At 46.2% G+C, this 19767-nt stretch overlaps 1 protein-coding gene across 1 annotated transcript in view; it reads right to left on the reverse strand.

Annotated features, from left to right (window-relative positions):
• Positions 1 to 17814, reverse strand: part of LOC147604255 (uncharacterized) — a 70184-nt gene extending 52370 nt beyond the window's left edge. Inside the window, exon 1 of the mRNA XM_086795742.1 lies at positions 17532 to 17814. Within this exon, the coding sequence (XP_086651868.1) occupies positions 17532 to 17649 (118 nt within the window). The 5' untranslated portion in view covers positions 17650 to 17814. The remainder of the gene's footprint in view (positions 1 to 17531) is intronic.
• Between the last annotated feature and the right edge of the window lie 1953 nt (positions 17815 to 19767).

Below are 19767 nucleotides of genomic sequence, written 5' to 3' on the forward strand. Positions count from 1 at the left end.
GTGCATGACCTATGTGTAGTTTCGGGTAAGGGGACGCCCGCCCGTGAACCGTGCGTGTGAAACTGTCTGTTGACATGGTTGTGTGGCATGTGAACAGGTGGTAAGTATTACCCAATCTAGGCTCAAATAGCCCTTAGGACTTAGCCAATATTTATAAGTGAGTGCGTTCCCACTTCATTAAAGTTTGGGCGTCCAAAAGTCACTTATAAATTATGACCGCTTCCAAGTTCACACTCACTGAAGTCCCGAGGCGGACAAGACTCAATGTCCAGGACCTGATCCTCCCTTTTACTCATAAATGGGCATCTCCCCATGTCCCTTCACCTGATTGGACCCCAATTCACTTACTGATTAAGAGAAATTCGTGTTTTCTCTTCATGAGGATTTTTGGAGGCTGAAAACTCTGTTTTTCCACCATTTCTCTCCATTTCCAAGCTCTCCATAGCCATACCCAACTTGCTAGGGTGTTTTCCAAGCTTCCAAGAGTGTTTCCAAGTGCTAATCACTCTCCTACTCACTCCCAATGACTGAAATTCAGCAAAACAGCTCTCATTTTTGCTGTAATTTCTGGTCTTTTGCTGAAAACCCTAATTTCAGCCTTCCTTTCTCAAGTTGAACCATAGGGGAAGCTTTCCCAAGGTTCCCTTCATCCTCTTGAAGACTTTTGTCGCGAAGGATTGCGGCAAATCGAAGATATCAACACTTCTAAAGCTTCCAACGCGAAGGCTTCCGCTTGCAACAACTTCTATGAAGACTGGTAAGGTAATTGGACAATGTATTGTCATTACTTACTCAGTAGAAGGACAGGACTCCTTGTTTAGCCGCCCTGTGTAGTATTTCTCTTGTCCTATGTGCTCTTGAAGATGTTGCTACCTTGCTTGGTAGAACATAGAGCCAATGGTAAAGAATATGGGCACTGAAGTCGGGCCGGGCATCAAGGCAGCTCCTTGGTGATCTACATCGACATACCATTGTTTTCTAAATGCTGAATTTCATATGCATTGGCATGGAGGATTTGGCAATGGATGCCCGTGAAACTATGTATTGAATTTCTCCAATAGTAATACAATTTACTCAAGGGAGGGGTCGGCCGTTCCGGCTCATTGTGTGCCTCTTGTCAATTCAGCAATTTACTTCTTGTATTTGAGCAAGTGTCCTTCAAATCTTAGTGTATTGATTAGCATTGTGTTCAACCAAGTTACATTGGTATCAGAGCATACGGTTCTCTTTCACTTCTATCGTGAGAGACGATCACCGTGAACACTAGCTATCTCTACACTTAGAACATTATGGACAGCCATACAATGAATGTTGGATATGCTAATACAAGAGACAGGGACAATGAAATGCATGCCTGCAATGCTTTACAGGATGAGCAAACTCATGTGGTGCACAATAGGGAACATGAATATGTGGGACAGCCGTCCCGTGGCAAAGAGAAGATGCAAGAAGAAGAGTCCATAGTCTTGAGGGCTGAACTTACTCGTATGCAGGCTCTTCTCCATGCACAACAAGAAGAATTGAATCTCTATCGCTGCGAGGATCCATTGGTACATGACCGTTTGAACGCCAAGAAAGCTGAATCTTATATGGATCATGCAATGGCAATGATTGCTCAAGAGTTGCACATGCAATGGCAATGATTGCTCAAGAGTTGCACATGCAACCGAGGGATGCAACGTGCATACTTGGCTCGTACCGAGGATGCCTATGCAGAAAAGGCAACCATCCCACATGTCTTGGAATCCCCACAAGTGCCCGAACAAGAAGTTATGTCTAAGAGGATGAATCTCCATGCTATGGGAGAGGAACAATCAGTGACTTCATGCCATGCAAGAATACCTCATGTAGCCCGTGAAGGATACAATGTTTATGGCAGTGGTCAAAATGTATGTCAAATGCCATTGCCGGCTGAAAATGTACATGCACAACACATGCAACATGGGCTGCAATTTTCTGTTGGTGCAGGTATTCCGCGTATCTCTCATGCCACTCATGCCTTCGAGTGTGCTCGTGAGGGAGAAGTTATGGTTGAAAATGTATCAATGCATGTTGAGGGGCCAGCCATGCCTCATGTTTACAAGGCACATGTATCTATGCCTTATGCATCACCTTTTGGTCCAAAAATGATGCCAATTACAGGGACTGTCCCAATGGACAAACATGGGGGAAAACATGTTGAGATGCACACACATGCATCAAAGTCTCGTGACTTCAAAGCCGGAGACAAATCTGTGAAGTTTGACACATATCATGGGGAATACGATACATCAAAGCATAGTTTTTTCAAACGTCAATCAAACGTCAAACGCGAACGAGTATGAAAGTATGATACGAGTTTGATTCAAACCCTTGACCTGAATCAAACGCAACCCTAATTTTTTAGCATTTTTTAAACAAATCCATATTTACTTGAACATTAAAACATCATAACATGAAGCACCTCAAAACTAGCAATTGAATTGAAGCAAATGAAAATTGAAAATTGAAATGCGCATTGTGCACTGCGCAAAGTTCAAACTGCAGTGTAGACTCTAGAGTGACTAGTGTAGAGTCTAGACTCTAGAGAACAAAAGCCAGCTGATACAAAATGATAAAGCCAGGGGAAAAAACCCCTCCTAAAGAAGGTAAAAAGTGCCCTGGCAACTACAGAACTAAACAACAAGGAAGGAAGGGGAGATGGTCATGACTCATACAAACTAGACTCTACGCGAGTCTTCACCTAAATGAATCATGATAGATCATTCTCTGAAATAGAGTCATCCTCCCCTTCTTCCTCCTCCTCCTCATCATCATCATCATCATCGTCATCATCATCATCATCATCATCATCATCATCATCATGCTCACCAAGGGAACTGGTGCCAACGATATCACTTCTGCTTGCCCCCGTATGCGATAATGAGGCTACAACATCCTCTTGCTCCTCTTCTTGTGTCTCTTGCAATGCAAGAAATCTATCATCATCATTCTCCTTGTTAATCATTTCCAATGTGACCTCCATCTTTTCGTAGCCTCCTTGCTTGATCTTGTTGATAAGGCGAAGGTTGGTGTGAATGTATGCCATAACTCCGCCTCGTGCATGGCAGGATAATGAGAGGTAACCAAACAAGCATCCCGTGCCCTCTTCTCCAAAGAATCCAAGTGATACAAGCCTTGGTACAAAGTCCCAGAAGTAACAATGACAGGGAGGGGGGGGGGGGGGGGGGCTGGGGGCTTCAATGGGTATTTGAGACCTAATAAGGTGTCATCTACTTCACTCTCATTCTCTTCTCTCTCTCTCTACTCTGTGAATTTGGATGCTAAAGATTCTCAGCACATAAAGGTATAAAGAAGGCCCTGTTGTGCGTTACCACGATCAACCTCAGTGCATGTAACATGTGCATTGTCTTACACGTGATGCGGTGCCAGTCCATGCTGTGAGTCTCCCTTTGGAACGATGTCAGATGTTCTAAGTGTTCGGATTGCAGGACACCAGGCATCTTTAGGAAAGCATCTAGGTTGCATGTAGAAAGGGCCACCCCTTAGGGCTACCCCAAAAGACGGATTCAATCCCTTGCATTGGGCACGGGGTAGGCCTTAGGCCTCCCCAAGAAGGGCCAAGAGGCCCATGGCCTTGCCCACTAGCCATAGAAGTGCAAGTGTAACTAGAGTATCAAATAGCCAAAGCTTTGTCCTCGGCTCCTGAAACTGTATTCGTGAGCATTGCCTCTCTAGCGAGCCAAGGACTGCATATCCCCTCATCAATCTAGCATTGGCCGCCTTCCGCATCGAGAACTGAGGTCCAGCAAAAGTGATCCCAAGGTATACATACGAGGTAACATACTCCACAGGCTCTCCACTATATGTAAACTGTACTGCAGATCTACTTATCCACTGTGAGGAGGTGTTAAAGATCATGACCTTGGTCTTCCGAGGTTCACAGTAAGGTCCCGGTCCTCGCAAAAGACCTGTAATGCATCCAAATGCCTCTGCAGCCCCTCTGGTGAATCAGAAATAAGAACAATATCATCTGCATACAAGAGGATCGATATCAGGACTCCTGCGAAATGTGCTCCTGGTCCTCCCTATCTGTCTATGTAATCCGAGATCTCATCAATGTATAGACCAAATAGAGTAGGAGACAAGGGGCAGCCCTGCTTCACCCCGATAGTGCTGTGTATGATCTCTGAGTCACCTCTTGGAGCCCGTACTCTGCTTATGACTGACTCATAGAGTGTAATGATCCCGCACAGCATCTTTGCTGGCACTCCCATATCCTGTAGTCTCCTCATCATTCTGGCCCGTGGGAAAGTATCAAAAGCTTTATGGAAATCCACAAAGCAGCACTATATCCATTGCCCGTGAGCTCTCCCCTCCTCAATGATCCCCCGTAGTGTAAAGATATGATCTAGTGTGGAGTGCCCTCTCCTAAAGCCTGCCTGGTGCTCTGAGTCTGCTCCTCGGACCATCTACTAAGCTCATGCTCCAAAATTGAACCATAAATCTTGGCCAAGGTGTGACCAATCATGATAGTCCTATAGTTGTTGGGGTCCATGGGGTCACCTGCTTTCAAGATAGGTACAATAGTATTCAATGACCAGCTGACGGGGAAGCCTTCACATAAAGCCCTGTTAAACATGTGAACCATTAAAGGGGCTAGTGTGTCTCTAGCATGGGAGAAATGCTCGGTGAGGAGTCCATCATGATCCTGTGCTCTCTCAGTCCGCATCCTGTCAATAGCATCTCTCACAATGTTGAGGTGAAAGAAGGAAGAGCGTGGGGGACGAGAGGTTCGGGTGGATGGGGAGAGGTGGCTGCTCGGGGACATGGTAGAGAGAGGTGGCATAGGTGTGCCAGGTGTTGGGTGAAGTAATCGGAGTTGGAAGGCGATGATCCTGGAAGATCCTCCAGGCCTCCTTACAGTCCCTTGCAAGAAATAGCTGGTATAGCTCCTGCTCAAGCCTTGCTAGGTAGGTTCTCTTCTTTCTCCGTGTGAGATGTCGAAAGATCACTCGCGCCTGCTGGTGAGTGGTGGATCCTAGTGCCATCTCCCAATGTAGACGGGCTCGGGTATCACGACATTACCAGCTATTTCGTGGGACAGTCCCTCCTGGTGATGTAGGGGTGGCTGTGGAGTGTGGGAAGGCGGCTGCAGCGGACGTATGGAGGGTGGCTGAGAGGTGTGTAGTAAGCTCATCAAGTGGGATGTGGGGGTCGAGGTCGGAGAGGATGCGGTAGACGTGATCAGAATAGATGGAAGAGGTCTCTCTGGTGAAGTGGTATCTCAGACGGTGATGGGGCAAAGCAGGTGGTTGCATGGTGTGTCGGCATGTGAGTGAGAAGGCCAGGTATGCATGGTCGGCTGCAACACTGATGAGGTGAGGAGAGATGGTAAACTCTGAAATGAGTGGGATCAAAGAGAGGGATCCCATTAGGTAGTCCACTGTACTAGCTCCATGTCCGAAGGGGTAGGAGGTGAAGGAGTTGGATCTAGGCCATCTAGCCAGGCCATTATAAATGGCTAGCCTATGAGCCCCGCCGAGGGCTAAGAGATACTCTCCATAGTCTGTGCGGGTTGCTGTATCCTGTGATGTCCACTCCAGATCTGTACCCATCGTGTCAATCTCCTAGTACATGGGATCATCTGTCTCAAAGAAGGGTACCTGTGCACCTGCGGTGCGGGCATTGAAGTCTCCAGCCAAGAGGATGTCCCCTAGACTGGAAAACTTCATAATGTCACCATAAAGGGGCAGGTACGGGGACTCTCCATGGGTGGCATATTTAGAATTGGAGGGTGCAAAGTAACACACTGCAAGGTAGATGTCTGAGGCCCTCTGTGTCTTGATCCTCACCCACAAAAACCGTGCGGCCTCATCCCGTTCGACCACCTGTATCACATGTTGAAGCTCCTCCCTGTATAATAAAGCCACCCCTCCCGACCCCCGAGTACCCCCTACTGTGCGTGGCTGTGGGCGGTGAACAGACTCCCATCTGTATCCTCTCACCTTTGGAAGCCGACTCCCGTGGCACTGATGAGTCTCTGTGTATAAGACCAAGTCTCTCCCTCTAAATGTCTCCTCGAACACCTACATCTGTCCTCAAGGCGCCATTGCAGTTCCAAACCACAATTTCTAGCGTGGTCTCATAGGTCTCGCACCCTCATTGCACGTCGCTCAGTGATGATCACCCTCCCATCTTTGTACCCTGCCCATTTCCCGCCTTCCGTGCATCCAAGATGCGTGGCATGCATTCCCTCCTGTGTGTGCTAGTGTGAGATCGTCTTCGAGGTAGGTCTTTTCTTCTTTTAGTGGCCGCCTTTTGGTAAGGAATGTTTGCCTTGCCTCCAACCCCGCAAACTTGAGGATGAGTGCGCGTTCCTTGGTGGTGTCTTTGCCCACCCTCCCTGCCTCGACGAAGGGGGTATCAGCGATTTCCAGCTTTCTGCATAGTACTATGGCGTCCTCTTTCGGCGAGGCTCTGTCCTTCCATCCCACCACTCTCACATTCAATGCCCTAATCTTCCTTCTTTTCTCCTCTTCAAGTGTCATTGATGATGTTTGGGGATGATGGTGGGTTCCGTTGCTTCTTGGCAACCTCAATCCAGCTGCCTGCTTCTTCCACTTGTTTCTGTGTCTTCTTAATCACCTGGTTACCTCGTTTGCCTTCTTCTCCTCTTGTTCCTGGAGGGTCTTCAATTGCACTCTAAGTGTATTCAGCTCATCATTGAGAGATAGTTGAATCTCTCCTTCTTCGAATTGAGTACGTGCCCTCAAGGTCTCGTTTTCCACTCTAAGGGTGGCGACTTGGGCCTCCAGCTCCGTGATTAGTGAGGTGTGATGGCTGGTTTTTGCGTCCAACATTTGGACCATTTCCTCCTGCATCTTGCTTAGCTGAGTTGCCATGTATGCCTGCATGTTTGCCTTCCACCTATCCATCTCCTCTTGCATGGAGGCACGCAACTCATGCCCAAGGTCATCACTATCCTTGTTCTCCTCGAGCTTCTTTTGTAGGTGCTCAATGTCAGTATCCTGCATTTTGCATACTTCTCTCATGGTGGTCAGGCATGTTTTGATATGGGGGTCGCCGATCTTCTGTGAGCTCGCCCAAATTGAGCTGTATTTTCTCTCCTTCTCACCTCTAGTCCTTGTTGCCGGCGAGCTGTCCATGTTGGACTGAAGGGGTCCCCCTTCTAGTACTGAATTCGCTCCCCAGCTGGTGGCCCCCATAGATGGCCAGCTGTAAGTGGGGAGGCAAGTAGCAGCAGGTAGGTATGTTGCTGCCTTGGGGGCCTGAGCAAGGGCGGGTCGGAAATGAGAAAAAGGAGGCAAACGAAGCGAAAGGGGGCGAAGAGAGAGAAGCAGAGAAGCGAAGAGAAAGGGGGCGAAGAGAGAGAGAAGCGAAGAGAGAGAATGAGAGAGAGTATTGGGTCCCGAATACCCTCTGTAGTGCCCCCACCATGAATGGTGTATTTGCTTTATTAGAATGATGCAAATAAAAATCTGGTTCTTGACCTGCACTCTTTACCTTGGCTGAGAGCTCGCCTTGGCTGTGTTGGCCCTTGGAACTCAGCAACCCTTTGTGAATTATGAGAAATGCCATTTAATGCCCTTTAAAACAGCGCTTTCACACTGTTGCTTGGCTGGCCACCCTATGTGCTGTCCTGGCTGCTGTCCAGACTTGTGCACGCTTCTGGGCAGCCTCTATGCCCCAACTGGCTGGCCAAGGCCTCTAGGGCCTGTTGGCTGGTTGGCCAAGCCCCATGGGCTGGCCGACAGCCTGCAACAGCCCATCTATGGCTGGTGGGCAAGGCCATCGGCCTCTTGGCCCTTCTTGGAGGCCTAAGGCCTACCCCGTGCCCAATGCAAGGGATTGAATCCGTCTTTTGGGGTAGCCCTAAGGGGTGGCCCTTTCTACATGCAACCTAGATGCTTTCCTAAAGATGCCTGGTGTCCTGCTGCAATCCGAACACTTAGAACATTTGACATCGTAACATCTGACATCGTTCCAAAGGGAGACTCACAGTATGGACTGGCACTGCTTCATGTGTAAGACAATGCACATGTTACATGCACTGAGGTTGATCGTGGTAACGCACAACAGGGCCTTCTTTATACCTTTATGTGCTGAGAATCTTTAGCATCCAAATTCACAGAGTAGAGAGAGAGAGAAGAGAATGAGAGTGAAGTAGATGACACCTTATTGGGTCTCAAATACCCATTGAAGCCAGCACCCCCCCGTGCCCCCGCGCCCCCCCCTGCCCCGTCATTGTTACTTATGGGACTTTGTACCAAGGCTTGTATCACTGGGATTCTTTGGAGAAGAGGGCACGGGATGCTTGTTTGGTTACCTCTCATTATCCTGCCATGCACGAGGCGGAGTTATGGCATACCAGGCTCAGTTTGATGCTGTTACAAAGGCATCGAATGGTACAGAATCTGCCTCATGTGGAGTTGCCACCAAGACATGTATGTGAAGGATGTGTTTTGGGTAGATGCACATAAATGCCTTCTTGAAAGATGGATCTGTAAGGGCTGTCAAAAATTTACAGCTCATACATAGTGATATGTGTGGTCCTATGAGGACACCATCACTTGGGTAGCATCTATATTTTGTAACCTTCATTGATGATTTTTCGAGAGATCGAGTCCATCTGGTGGCACCTCACCTTTGCAGTGAAGCGGTTACTTGGTGGCACCTCACCTTTGCGGTGAAGCGGTTACTTGGTGGCAGCATTGGTCGAGTCTACATATAGACCCTGATCACAGGGGATCCTCAGTATGTATGGGACACCTTCGTGTCTGATCTCAAAAAAAGGTTTCTACGTCCCCAATACACGACCAACCTTGAGGATGAGTTTTATAGACTCTCCCAAAATGGGTCTCTCGTACTGGCATGCTCTAATAGAGTAATCACGTCATCACAACAGTTAGGTATATCTGAGGAGGATAAGTTGAAACTGTAACATGCGGAAGCTCGGTGGATAGAATCGAAAACTTCAGTGTTCAGAATTCAGCTATCGTTCGCGATGAAGATAACACACAACATAGAGAGAGAGAGAGAGAGAGAGAGAGAGAGATTTAAGCGTCTACTAAAGACCCAATGGGCCTATGAGACCAAAGTGATACAATAATGTCCATGGCATATCTCATCATGGAATGGAAAATAAAACAGAATGAAAACATAAATATAGCTATGAGAGAGAGAGAGAGAGAGAGAGAGAGAGAGAGAGAGAGAGAGAGAATGAAAATGAAATGATATATTAACGTCTTCAGAAGGCCAAAATGACCTATGAGACCAAAAAGGTTACAACAATTGGTGGATCTGATACAATGTTTGTGTAAGAAAAGCTAAAAACAACTAACTGAAACTGAAATAACTATGAGGAAAAGTACGGTACTAGGAGCTCCTAATGGATAACATCTGGGAGGAAAACTCCAGCAACAAAGGTAAGCATCATACACATCACCCAAAGATGTCTCTCATCGGTCGATGGCGGATATCCTCAATGTCCTCCATGGTGAGTACTCTGACTAAACGTCTCCCATGCCGTGCTAGTATGGTCCTGATCCTCTGTTGTAGTCTCCGCCAGTGTCGAGATGGGCCTCTCATCTTGGGGCGCCTGGACCGGCCCAGCTCTATAGCCCGATCAATCAATGTACCTCTAGTGCGGCTATACTCTGGGGCTAGCTGCAATGCTTGCTGGCCGGACTGCTCAATCTCTGGTCGAAAGAAGTCTGTAATCTGCCTCTGTAGGTGTCTCTCCCTCTCTGATCGCCTCCCTCTCAAGAGACCCTCTCTATGTCTACGAAGCTCCAGCAAGTATAATCCGAGGCATCTCTGATCCTGGTATCTCATGACTCTTGAAAGTGGTCCGAAACCCTCTCTAAACAGGCAGTGAAAACGGCCTCGCTTCTCATAATATACTGGACAATGACATATGTAATGTAACTCTGTCTCTGGCTCCATCTGGCACAGCTGACAAATCCTGGCCTCAGCTGGTACTCCTCTGAATCTGCCAGTCTCAATCTCTAGCTGGTGTGAGGATGTGCGCATCTGACCAATAGCACACCGTACCCCATGAGAAAGATGAGTATCCATGTAGCTGGGTCTAATCACAAACCCATCCTGCGTGAGCTGGAGAAGATGATCTCTATAGAAAGCCATCTTCGTACCAAGCTCTTGTGTCGGCTGTATCCATGTCCTCCTCGTGTCCAGCTGAATCAAGTCCTGCCTGATAAGTCTGGTAATCTCTGCTCGTGTGAGAGGGAGGGTGCATCCAGGGAGTACTGAAATGGAGGTAGCCTTTCCATACTAAAGCCATGCAACTGGAACCAAGCTGTCATCTGTGCATACCAACATGATCCGTCTCCCTGTGATGCCAACTGTTGTGAAGACTCCAGGGCTAAGCGAGCATATCTGTCTCTAGGGAGAGCCCAAGTGCTATGTATAAAGGAGGCTGATCGAGTGAGTGCCTCTACTACCAATGGGGGGGCAGCCATCTCTGCACGGATAATATCATGTGGTACGGAGGCCTTGGCCCTAATCATCCGGGAAATCATAGAAACCAAGGGCCTCTCCATATGTCTCCATCCATCAGTGCTACCAGCTCGGCTGTGGTGATCCACTGAGGGTCCCCATATCTCCACTCCATACAGCATGGCTGAAGTGACCAAAGTGTCAAAGAGCCAGAGCTTTGTTCGAGGTTCCTGAAACTGAACCTGCGAACACATCCTCTCTAGTCTCCCCAATGCTGCATAAGCTCTGTTCAATCTGGTCTCCGCTGCTCTCCTCAAGGAAAATAGTGGGCCACTGAAAACCACACCAAGGTAAGTATATGCATCTGTATACTCCACTGCCTCCTGACCATATGTAAAGGTGGGTACTGACCTCCTAACCCACTGTGCTGTGGTGTTAAACACCATCACCTTGGTTTTACCAAGGTTAATAGACAATCCACTGTCCTGTGCAAATGTGTGCAATGCATCCAAACGACGCTGCATCCCCTCTGGAGAATCTGAGATCAACACAATATCATCAGCATACAATAACAGCGGAATCCATGTCCATGCTAGCTGTGCTCCTCTGTCACCCTCCCGCTCTACCTGAAACCTCATCCACGTGCATCCCAAATAAGGTGAGAGAGAGAGAGAGAGTACTGGGTCCCGAATACCCTCTGTAGTGCCCCCACCATGAATGGTGTATTTGCTTTATTAGAATGATGCAAGTTCTGCAAATGAAAATCTGGTTCTTGACCTGCACTCTTCACCTTGGCTGTGTTGGCCCTTGGAATTCAGCAACCCTTTGTGAATTATGAGATATGCTAGACTGGATTTATGCCTAACATATTCCTACTGCTGGTCGGCTGGCTCTTATAGGGGTCGGCCTGTTGATATTAATCCCATGATCAGGTCTCATGCCATTTAATGCCCTTTAAAACAGCGCTTTCACACTGTTGCTTGGCTGGCCGCCCTATGTGCTGTCCTGGCTGCTGTCCAGACTTGCGCACGCTTCTGGGCAGCCTCTATGCCTAACTGGCTGGCCAAGGCCTCTAGGGCCTGTTGGCTGGTTGGCCAAGCCCCATGGGCTGGCCGACAGCCTGCAACAGCCCAGTCCTCGAGACAGTTGACACTTGAGGGAGATACACAGTGCTGGTATGCACATGTAGGCACTTGGTTTGGCATTCACGGTATGCAAATGGAGGCACTCCCCCCCTTCCAGTACAGCATAGAGGCCCCGTCATTTACTCTCAGCCGCACAGAGCAGAACAGGGTTATCAGGAAGGACATTGTCAGACTGGATACTCAAAGGACATGGAGTTCACCTAGTCGTCCACTGGGGACAAAGATGGCCTTCTACAGAGATTAGGGGACAAAGATGGCCTTCTACAGAGATCACCTCCTATGCCTGACAGAGGATGGGTTCATCATCCGTCCACGCTACATGGACATACACCTATCCTTTGGGGTGAGATGTGTGATCAGCCAGATCCGCACCTCGTCCCACCAGTTGAGAGTGGAGACTGCCAGATATGGGCCTAGGGCGGCCGCACCAGAGGACAGGATATGCCAGCTCTGTCACACAAAGCCCGAGACAGAGGACTATTACATATGCCGATGCCTCGTGTACTATGAGATTCGGGGGCGGTTCCACTGCCTCTTCCGAGCTGGGTTCGGACCACTTTCCAAGATCATGGACTTCACGGATCTGAGATGCTTGGAACTTTTTCTTCTAGAGCTCCGTAGACACAGGGAGTCCTTAGTGAGATCCAGCTCAGCTGTACTTGCTCGAGGACCAGCACAGAGAGCCCTCACTGACTTCTTCCATACCAGCACTCCGAGGGCCGATCCACCCATCATACCTAGACCACAAGCTAGTGTAGGAGCTCGGCCAAGAGGTGTGACACTCAACAGAGCCACTGAGTTATGCACAGCTCGACGCCTCAGACCCCATGGCCCTAGCCCACGGCCACGCCACCACAGGAAGATCCGGGCCATCATCTCCCATCATCGCAAGACCTTCTCGCGCCAGCTCAGTTTTACCACCTTGAGCACCATGTCACAGTGGCCCATGAGGGATGTATTAGGGTGATACAAGAGGTCTCTGCTCATGTACCTACATTTTAAAGTTCTAGATTTTTGTTATCTTTCTTTATTACTATTTTGTACCCAGGACTATGTACCTCATGGATATGATGTAACCTTTTGGTCTCATAGGTCATTTTGGCCTTTTGAAGTTGTTAATACAACTCTCTCTCTCTCTCTCTCTCTCTCTCTATCTATCTATCTATCTATCTATCTATCTATCTATCTATCTATCTATCTATACATACATACATACATACATACATACATACATACATACATACATACATACATACATACATACATACATACATACATATATATATATATATATATATATATATATATATATGTTGTGTGTTATCTTCATCACGAACGATTGCTGAATTCTAAACATTGAAGTAATCGATTCTATCCACTGAGCTTCCGCATGTTACAGTTTCAACTTATCCTCCTCGGATATACCTAACTGTTGTGCTGACGTGATTACTCTATTAGAGCATGCCAATACGGGAGACCCATTTTGGGAGTATGTAAAACTCATCCTCAAGGTTGGTCGTGTATTGGGGAGGTAGAAACCTTTTTTTGAGATCGGACACGAAGGTGTCCCATACATACTGAGGATCCCCTGTGATGATCGGGGTCTATATGTAGACTCGACCAATGCCACCACCAGGTAACCGCTTCACCGCAAAGGTGAAGTGCCGCCAGATGGACTCGATCTCTCGAAAAATCATCAATGAAGGTTACAAAATATAGATGCTACCCAAGAGATGGTGTCCTCATAGGACCACACATATCACTATGTATGAGCTGTAATTTTTTGACAGCCCTTAAAGATCCATCTTTCAAGAAGGCATTTATGTGCATCTACCCAAACCACATCCTTCACATACATGTCTTGGTGGCAACTCCACATGAGGCAGATTCTGTACCATTTGATGCCTTTGTGGCATGCCATAACTCCGCCTCGTGCATGGCAGGATAATGAGAGGTAACCAAACAAGCATCCCGTGCCCTCTTCTCCAAAGAATCCAAGTGATACAAGCCTTGGAAGTTGGTACAAAGTCCCAGAAGTAACAATGACATGGTCTTTCTCTCTATCCCTAACTGTGCATCTGTCAACCTCAAAATGAACTACATATCCTCTTTTGGCAAAGGAGGAAACTGACAACCCCAAATATTTCTTGATTCCTCACACCAAAAGCACATCATACAAGCATAGGTTTGAACCATCTGCTGCTGCGAGCATCACCTCACCAGTGCATTTTACAGGAAAAGTGTAACATGCGCCAAAGCTCTGTGTCTTCTTTCAGCCCTAAACACCTTACATAGGAACATATTGATGCAAAACGCAAAGAAGAGATGGAGAGAAGAGAGAGAGAGCTGTATTTTCAGTATATTCATATAGTACAAAAAGGTACATGTTCTTGGCAGCCATTGGCATGCCTTGAAAAGGTGGATAACCTGTCCTACCCAAGCTACTGTGACCCAACACCATGAAGGTGTCAGATAATCAAAAAGATTCTTGGTTGAGCCTTTATATAGGTCCATGAGGAATTTCCCAACCGGCCACTATCGGCCAGCATAAAAGACACCAAAAAGTGCAAATGTAGTCAACGCCTCCAGTACCTCCTTGAGTACTCCGCCGACTTGTCCTTGCATCCATAGGGTACCTTCTGGGATCCTCATGTGCCCTACTCATGCGCCCTACTCATGCCCTAAATGATCTGTTTATCTGTTGCCCTTCAGGGATCAGCCCTAGGATGAGCATGTCCATGTGCATGCACATGACAATAAGAACAGTTATTAGCACATGTGACCATTTTTCCATCTAGGGAAGCCCTTAATCTTACAACAAATCCATCTTAGAGGTGATATGTCTCGACGCACCACTGTCAAAAAACCATATGGGCTCTTTCTCACCAACACTGAGAGACACATGATCCTGTGAAGCATCATACCTACATACCAAAAAAGCCCAATCATCCTCCACCCATTAACTTTGCTTGCAAAAGTCTAAGAAGAGTCCACAGCCAAACCAGATTCTTTTCTTCTACTTGACCTGTCTTTTCTTGCACTCACTGATATGGTGCCTAGCTTTTTGCAATAGTGACACTTGCCCTTCTTCTTGGGCTGATCTACATCACTCTTTGCTTTGTTTGATGGCTGGCCAGAATTCGCTTTTGACTGAAAATAGCCACCCTTAGCCTTGGCAGCAAAGGGCTAGTCACTGCCACATTGCATGGAAGACTTATTCTTCCTTGTTTGTTCCTCCCGCAACAACAAACCCACCAACCCCTCAGGCTGTAGGAGTTGTGGGTCACCCCTAAGAGACAAAATAAGAGAAGTGTGGAAATTCAAGTAGGACACTAGCAATGACTGTAATGTCTTGGATTCAAGTTCCTTTTCAGGAATGACCTCATCAATATTAAAAAGCTGGTCCAAAGATCTTGAATCTTCGTAAGATAATCAGCCATACTGTCACCTTCATGCATATCCATGTCCTCAAGTTTTCTTGAGATAGCTTTCATGTTTTGCCCGATACATAGTTTCCAATATATCCCATGCACGATGTAAAGTCTTGCATGACCAGATGTGTGGAATAATTCACCTATACTTGTCCTGCACAAACCTATTGCAAGAAACTGAAGGAAAGGGTGGGAAAAGCCTCAATTTTTGTGTGAAGAAAAAACAGAATTCGGGTTTGGTCGTAATTCTATACAGGCAGGTCGTATGGTTCAAAAATTAGGGTTTGCTGATTTTGAATGCACATGCAGATTCGTGGTGTCCTGTTATGTAACTTGTATGAGAGGTTTGGGCAGTTTTTTAGTAGAAACCCTAAAATGAGCAGAAACCCTAAAATAGGAATAACCATAAAAACAGTAGGAACCCTTTGCTCTAATACCAAATGTTGGCCCACAAGCACCTACTGTTAGGGTTTGTGGAGCAATGGAAGCTCTCTCACACACACACACACACCCAGCGGAAGCAAATCAATTGAGAGAGAGAGGGAGAGGGAGTAGAGCTTGCACGTATATTCATACAATAATGATAAGTGACAAGTACAAGAGATAATAATAAAACCTAGTCTAGGTATGCTTTCACACCAAATGTCCAAGGGAAAAAAACCATAGGACAAAAGTGCCCCTGGAGTTAGTGCATGTTCACATGCAACACTACATATAAACATATGCCTTCATGGTCAAAGCATGGTTGCTTATGGATAATCCAGCATCTCTCGTGGGGAGAGTAAGGCCCTCAAAGCTTCTACATGATATTTTTCTCCTTGGATAATATAATACTCCAAGGGAGGGAGGGGGGAGGTCGACCCATTCCGGCCTCTATCTGTTGTCAAATGTGCACATCTTTCTTTTACAATTTTGTAGAATTAAGTGGCTTATGTTTAAGGTTGTGGCCAATTTAAGTGCTTATTTGCATTAATGGTCAAGTGTTTTGTGAAACCCCTGCCCACTCGGAGTTACACTATCACACCCAAAGGTGCACAACCAGCCCTGTACAGCTCACTCCTCCACTCGCTAGCCACCCGCGTGATTGCCCAGTCCTCTGTGTACACACTGCCCAGGATTCTACTCACTGCCCGTGATGCATCCCGTGCCCTACGTGACTTCCCAAGGTGCTTCATGTGATCCTGTGTTGCACTCTATGCGCGGCAAAATGGCTACCTATTCATTGTGTGTGGCCTGAATGGGCCTCATAGGCTGCGGCCCTTAACAAGTTGCCCTTGGCTAGTCCCACTTTGCATAGGCAATTGTGATTGGTCCTTATGGCCGGCCTTGGACAAAAACCCTAGCTCTTCGTGACAATTCCACCAATTCCACCAACACATAGGCATGTTGTGTGAGAATACACAATAGCGAAAGCTGGATCAACACAATACAAAGCACTGAATTGCAGAAAGAAGTGGAGAGTAAACAGTATTACTGCTTGCAAAAACTTGATTACAAACTAATGGCATCTGCCCACCCGTGTGCTTCGGGTAAGGAGCTTTGATGACGATCTACAAGAGTGCTTGAACACAATGAACTCAATGATCAACTAAGGCTGCCAAACGAGTCTATATATAGTACCCACGGTCGGTATGGGACATAGGTCGGCCACATCAACCAACCCACGACTTGGTCCAAAATGATCAACCGATTGGGACCATATTATATCACACTACAACAAAGTCCTTTGGATACTTTGCGCGGCTCCCACTGCTATCTGAGACCATTTGGACCCTCAAACAAACCCCGCAACCTGAGACCAATGTGTCCTCGACTTGCTATCCAACCCTCAGTAACATAGCCCGCACAAGTATGCATCCTACTCAGCCAAGTGCCAAGTCTACATAAACTATCTCCTAACCATCTAGCCACACTTAGCCACCATCCAATGTCTAAATTGGTAACTACCAAGTGCCCAGATGCTCACTACAACGGCTACTCCTCATAAAAGGGGGCTTACAAAATAGAGCACATCCGTCACCCGCAAAAACATCACGAGGGTGAAGCATCGAGCAAAACATGTTGTGCACTCCTCTTTGCTCTCTCGGTGGCCCACACACTCTACCATCCCTGTCTGCCAACAAGGGCAAATTTTTAGGGGCAAAGGAGCCTACTCCTAGGATCCCTCGCCCCTTGCTAGCAGATGTGGTGTCCTCTCACAGGTTGGGATTTACCATTCAAGCGCACCGGACAGACAAAACTCCTAGAGACCAACACAAAGTAATGAAGGTAAATCAAACACATATCAATTGGTGTGGGTACCGCAAATTCCTAAAGATTGATCAAAAAGGACAAGCAAGTGACCAGGCACACCAAGGGTCATCTCAGAGTACAAACGTTGAATAATGTGACGACCAGCGTCTATGACAGGTACGGCAAGGAAGCGAACCCAGAATATGAAACGTACAATGATACGACAGGAAATGATGTCGGAGTGTACGGCAAGGAATGAGCTTACCGGTGAGAGCTCCAAGCCTGTATGTAGGAGAGAGATTTGCTCTGAGATGCGAGGTGGCAAGGTGGGAGCGATCATACGAGTGGGCGCTGCTGGAGAGGTGCAGGAAAGCCATGACCATGCTGGACTGGTGGGTCTTTTTGTCTCAGAAGGAAACTATTGCTGCTCCTGCATCATCATATACTCCCCGTGCGCGACCTTAAGACTTGTCTCTCCCGTCTTCGTGTGGTGTTACGTGTGGATTGGTGCAAAATCTTTGACTCAACGGCCCCCTCATTCTTCACGGTAGAAAAAAAAGTGTTCTCATGGGTTTCTTCAAAAGAAAAAAGTGTGTTCTCTTTACGTCAAATTCGCCCTTTTTAACCCACCCATGTAACTCTCATTAAAAACTTATCCTTTAGTGTAATTTTCAATTGAAAAAAGCCGGTTGTAATTTTGCAAAGTGTCCATGTTTTGAAATTTTAGTTATAGAACCAATTAACCTATGCATTTTTTAATAAAAATTGGTTTAGCGTGAAAGTTATCCTTTTTTACACTGGTTAGAAAAAGTGTTTATTCTTACAGACATTGGTCTTCTCGAGAGGGGTGTATAAAATGACTTTAATACCCACCAAGTGCATAGCCCAATTGTTAGCGTGTTTGGAGTCCATGCATGAGGTCGCATGTTCAAACCCCGCTGGCCGCTTAAGGTGGTGCTTTGTAAAGATGGGGTGTGGAGTTTTAATTTCTAACTCACAAAACTTTTTTTTTATGGACTTTATTGGTTAGTTTTTCAGAACAAACATAATATAAAATGGAGATCATGTTTGTCCATATACGTACTAGTGAGCCATACCCCATGAAAATATATTTCAATCTATTGGCCCATGAATAGTAACATATTAAAGTGTCTAAATATAGTATGTTGATATTTGGGCCAAGAACCAGCATTCGAATTTGTTTGAATCTAATTCAAAAGATTTTGGAAAGCGGAAGGCTAAGACATATAGAAAGCATTGGGAATGTTTAATTAGGTTATTATAGGTTCAGTATTGGGGACGTTTCACTATGTTATAGTAGGTTCTGCATTTGCATGTGAAATGCATATTCATAACCATAGGGTTCAAGGATAAGGCATACATTACTTAGTATTAGTACGGTATAGTAGACTTTATTACATCTTTCTTTTTCTGAAAGAGTATCTAGGTGCACCCTATGTGGCGAGCGACGCACCAAGTCATATGAAGCCTTGTTCAATGGCCTGCGGAATTTTCAATTGTTCCATGAGTTCAATGGCCTTTGGAATTTCAATTTTATATGCTCGTTTAGCTATAGGCTCCATGTATCAAATCTATCTCATGATACACTTCCCAAGTAGGAGGCATTTTAGTTAGCTCTTTCGAAAACATGTCCATACTCACTTAGTCATTTTGGTCCCTTGGAATCTATCTCCTTGTTTACTTGATTTAGTTTGACAACATAAATTGCATGTTGCTTATTGATCCCTTTCAGAAGCTTGGAGGCTTTTACTAATTGTAATGGCGGAGACCTTAAGGCTCTAATCACTATTCCCTTGAAGATCCAAGAAGAAGATAATTCCTTTATCTCGTGATGGATATCGACTTGATTCTCAATGAGCCAATTATGTCAAAAATTCCATTGTAAATATTCCAACTCAAAATCTATCTCTCATGGTGCGACAATAGCTACCAAGTAACACAACGATAAACTCACTCAGAAATGCTTATAGGTACTAGAATCTTTTGGTGGGGTACAAAAAAAGTGCAGGTTTTATATACATTTCGATACCCCACCACACATTATGAATGAGAGGCCCATAGAGAATTACTTTATCCACCACAACCTCAAGCTTTCTTAAGATCATGGTGAGGGCGGTGTTCTCCCTGAACCTCTTGCATGACCATCATTGTCTGGGCCACCACTTGAGTCTTTATTATTCTAGTGTTGAAAAGACTCATAGCTCCTCGTGAAATATCTTACTAATTCCTTGAGTTTCTTGGATGGGAGATAGTTGAAGGAAAATGCAATCATATCATACTCCAGGGACATTCTAGGGTTTTGTGATTGCAAGGTATGGCTGCATTGTTCTAGGCCACACGTACAAGAAAATCCATTTTCTTTGGTCAAAAATCAATCCCACGCTCTCATACTAGGCGAAAGACAATGGACTTCTTGAGAGGGGTGTATAAAATGGACTTTAATACCCACCAAGTGCATAGCCCAATTGTTAGTGTGTTTG

The sequence above is a fragment of the Cibotium barometz genome, chromosome 62 (genome assembly GCF_041138505.1).
Source record: "Cibotium barometz isolate CiBa-2024 chromosome 62, ASM4113850v1, whole genome shotgun sequence".
Lineage (NCBI taxonomy): Eukaryota > Viridiplantae > Streptophyta > Polypodiopsida > Cyatheales > Cibotiaceae > Cibotium > Cibotium barometz.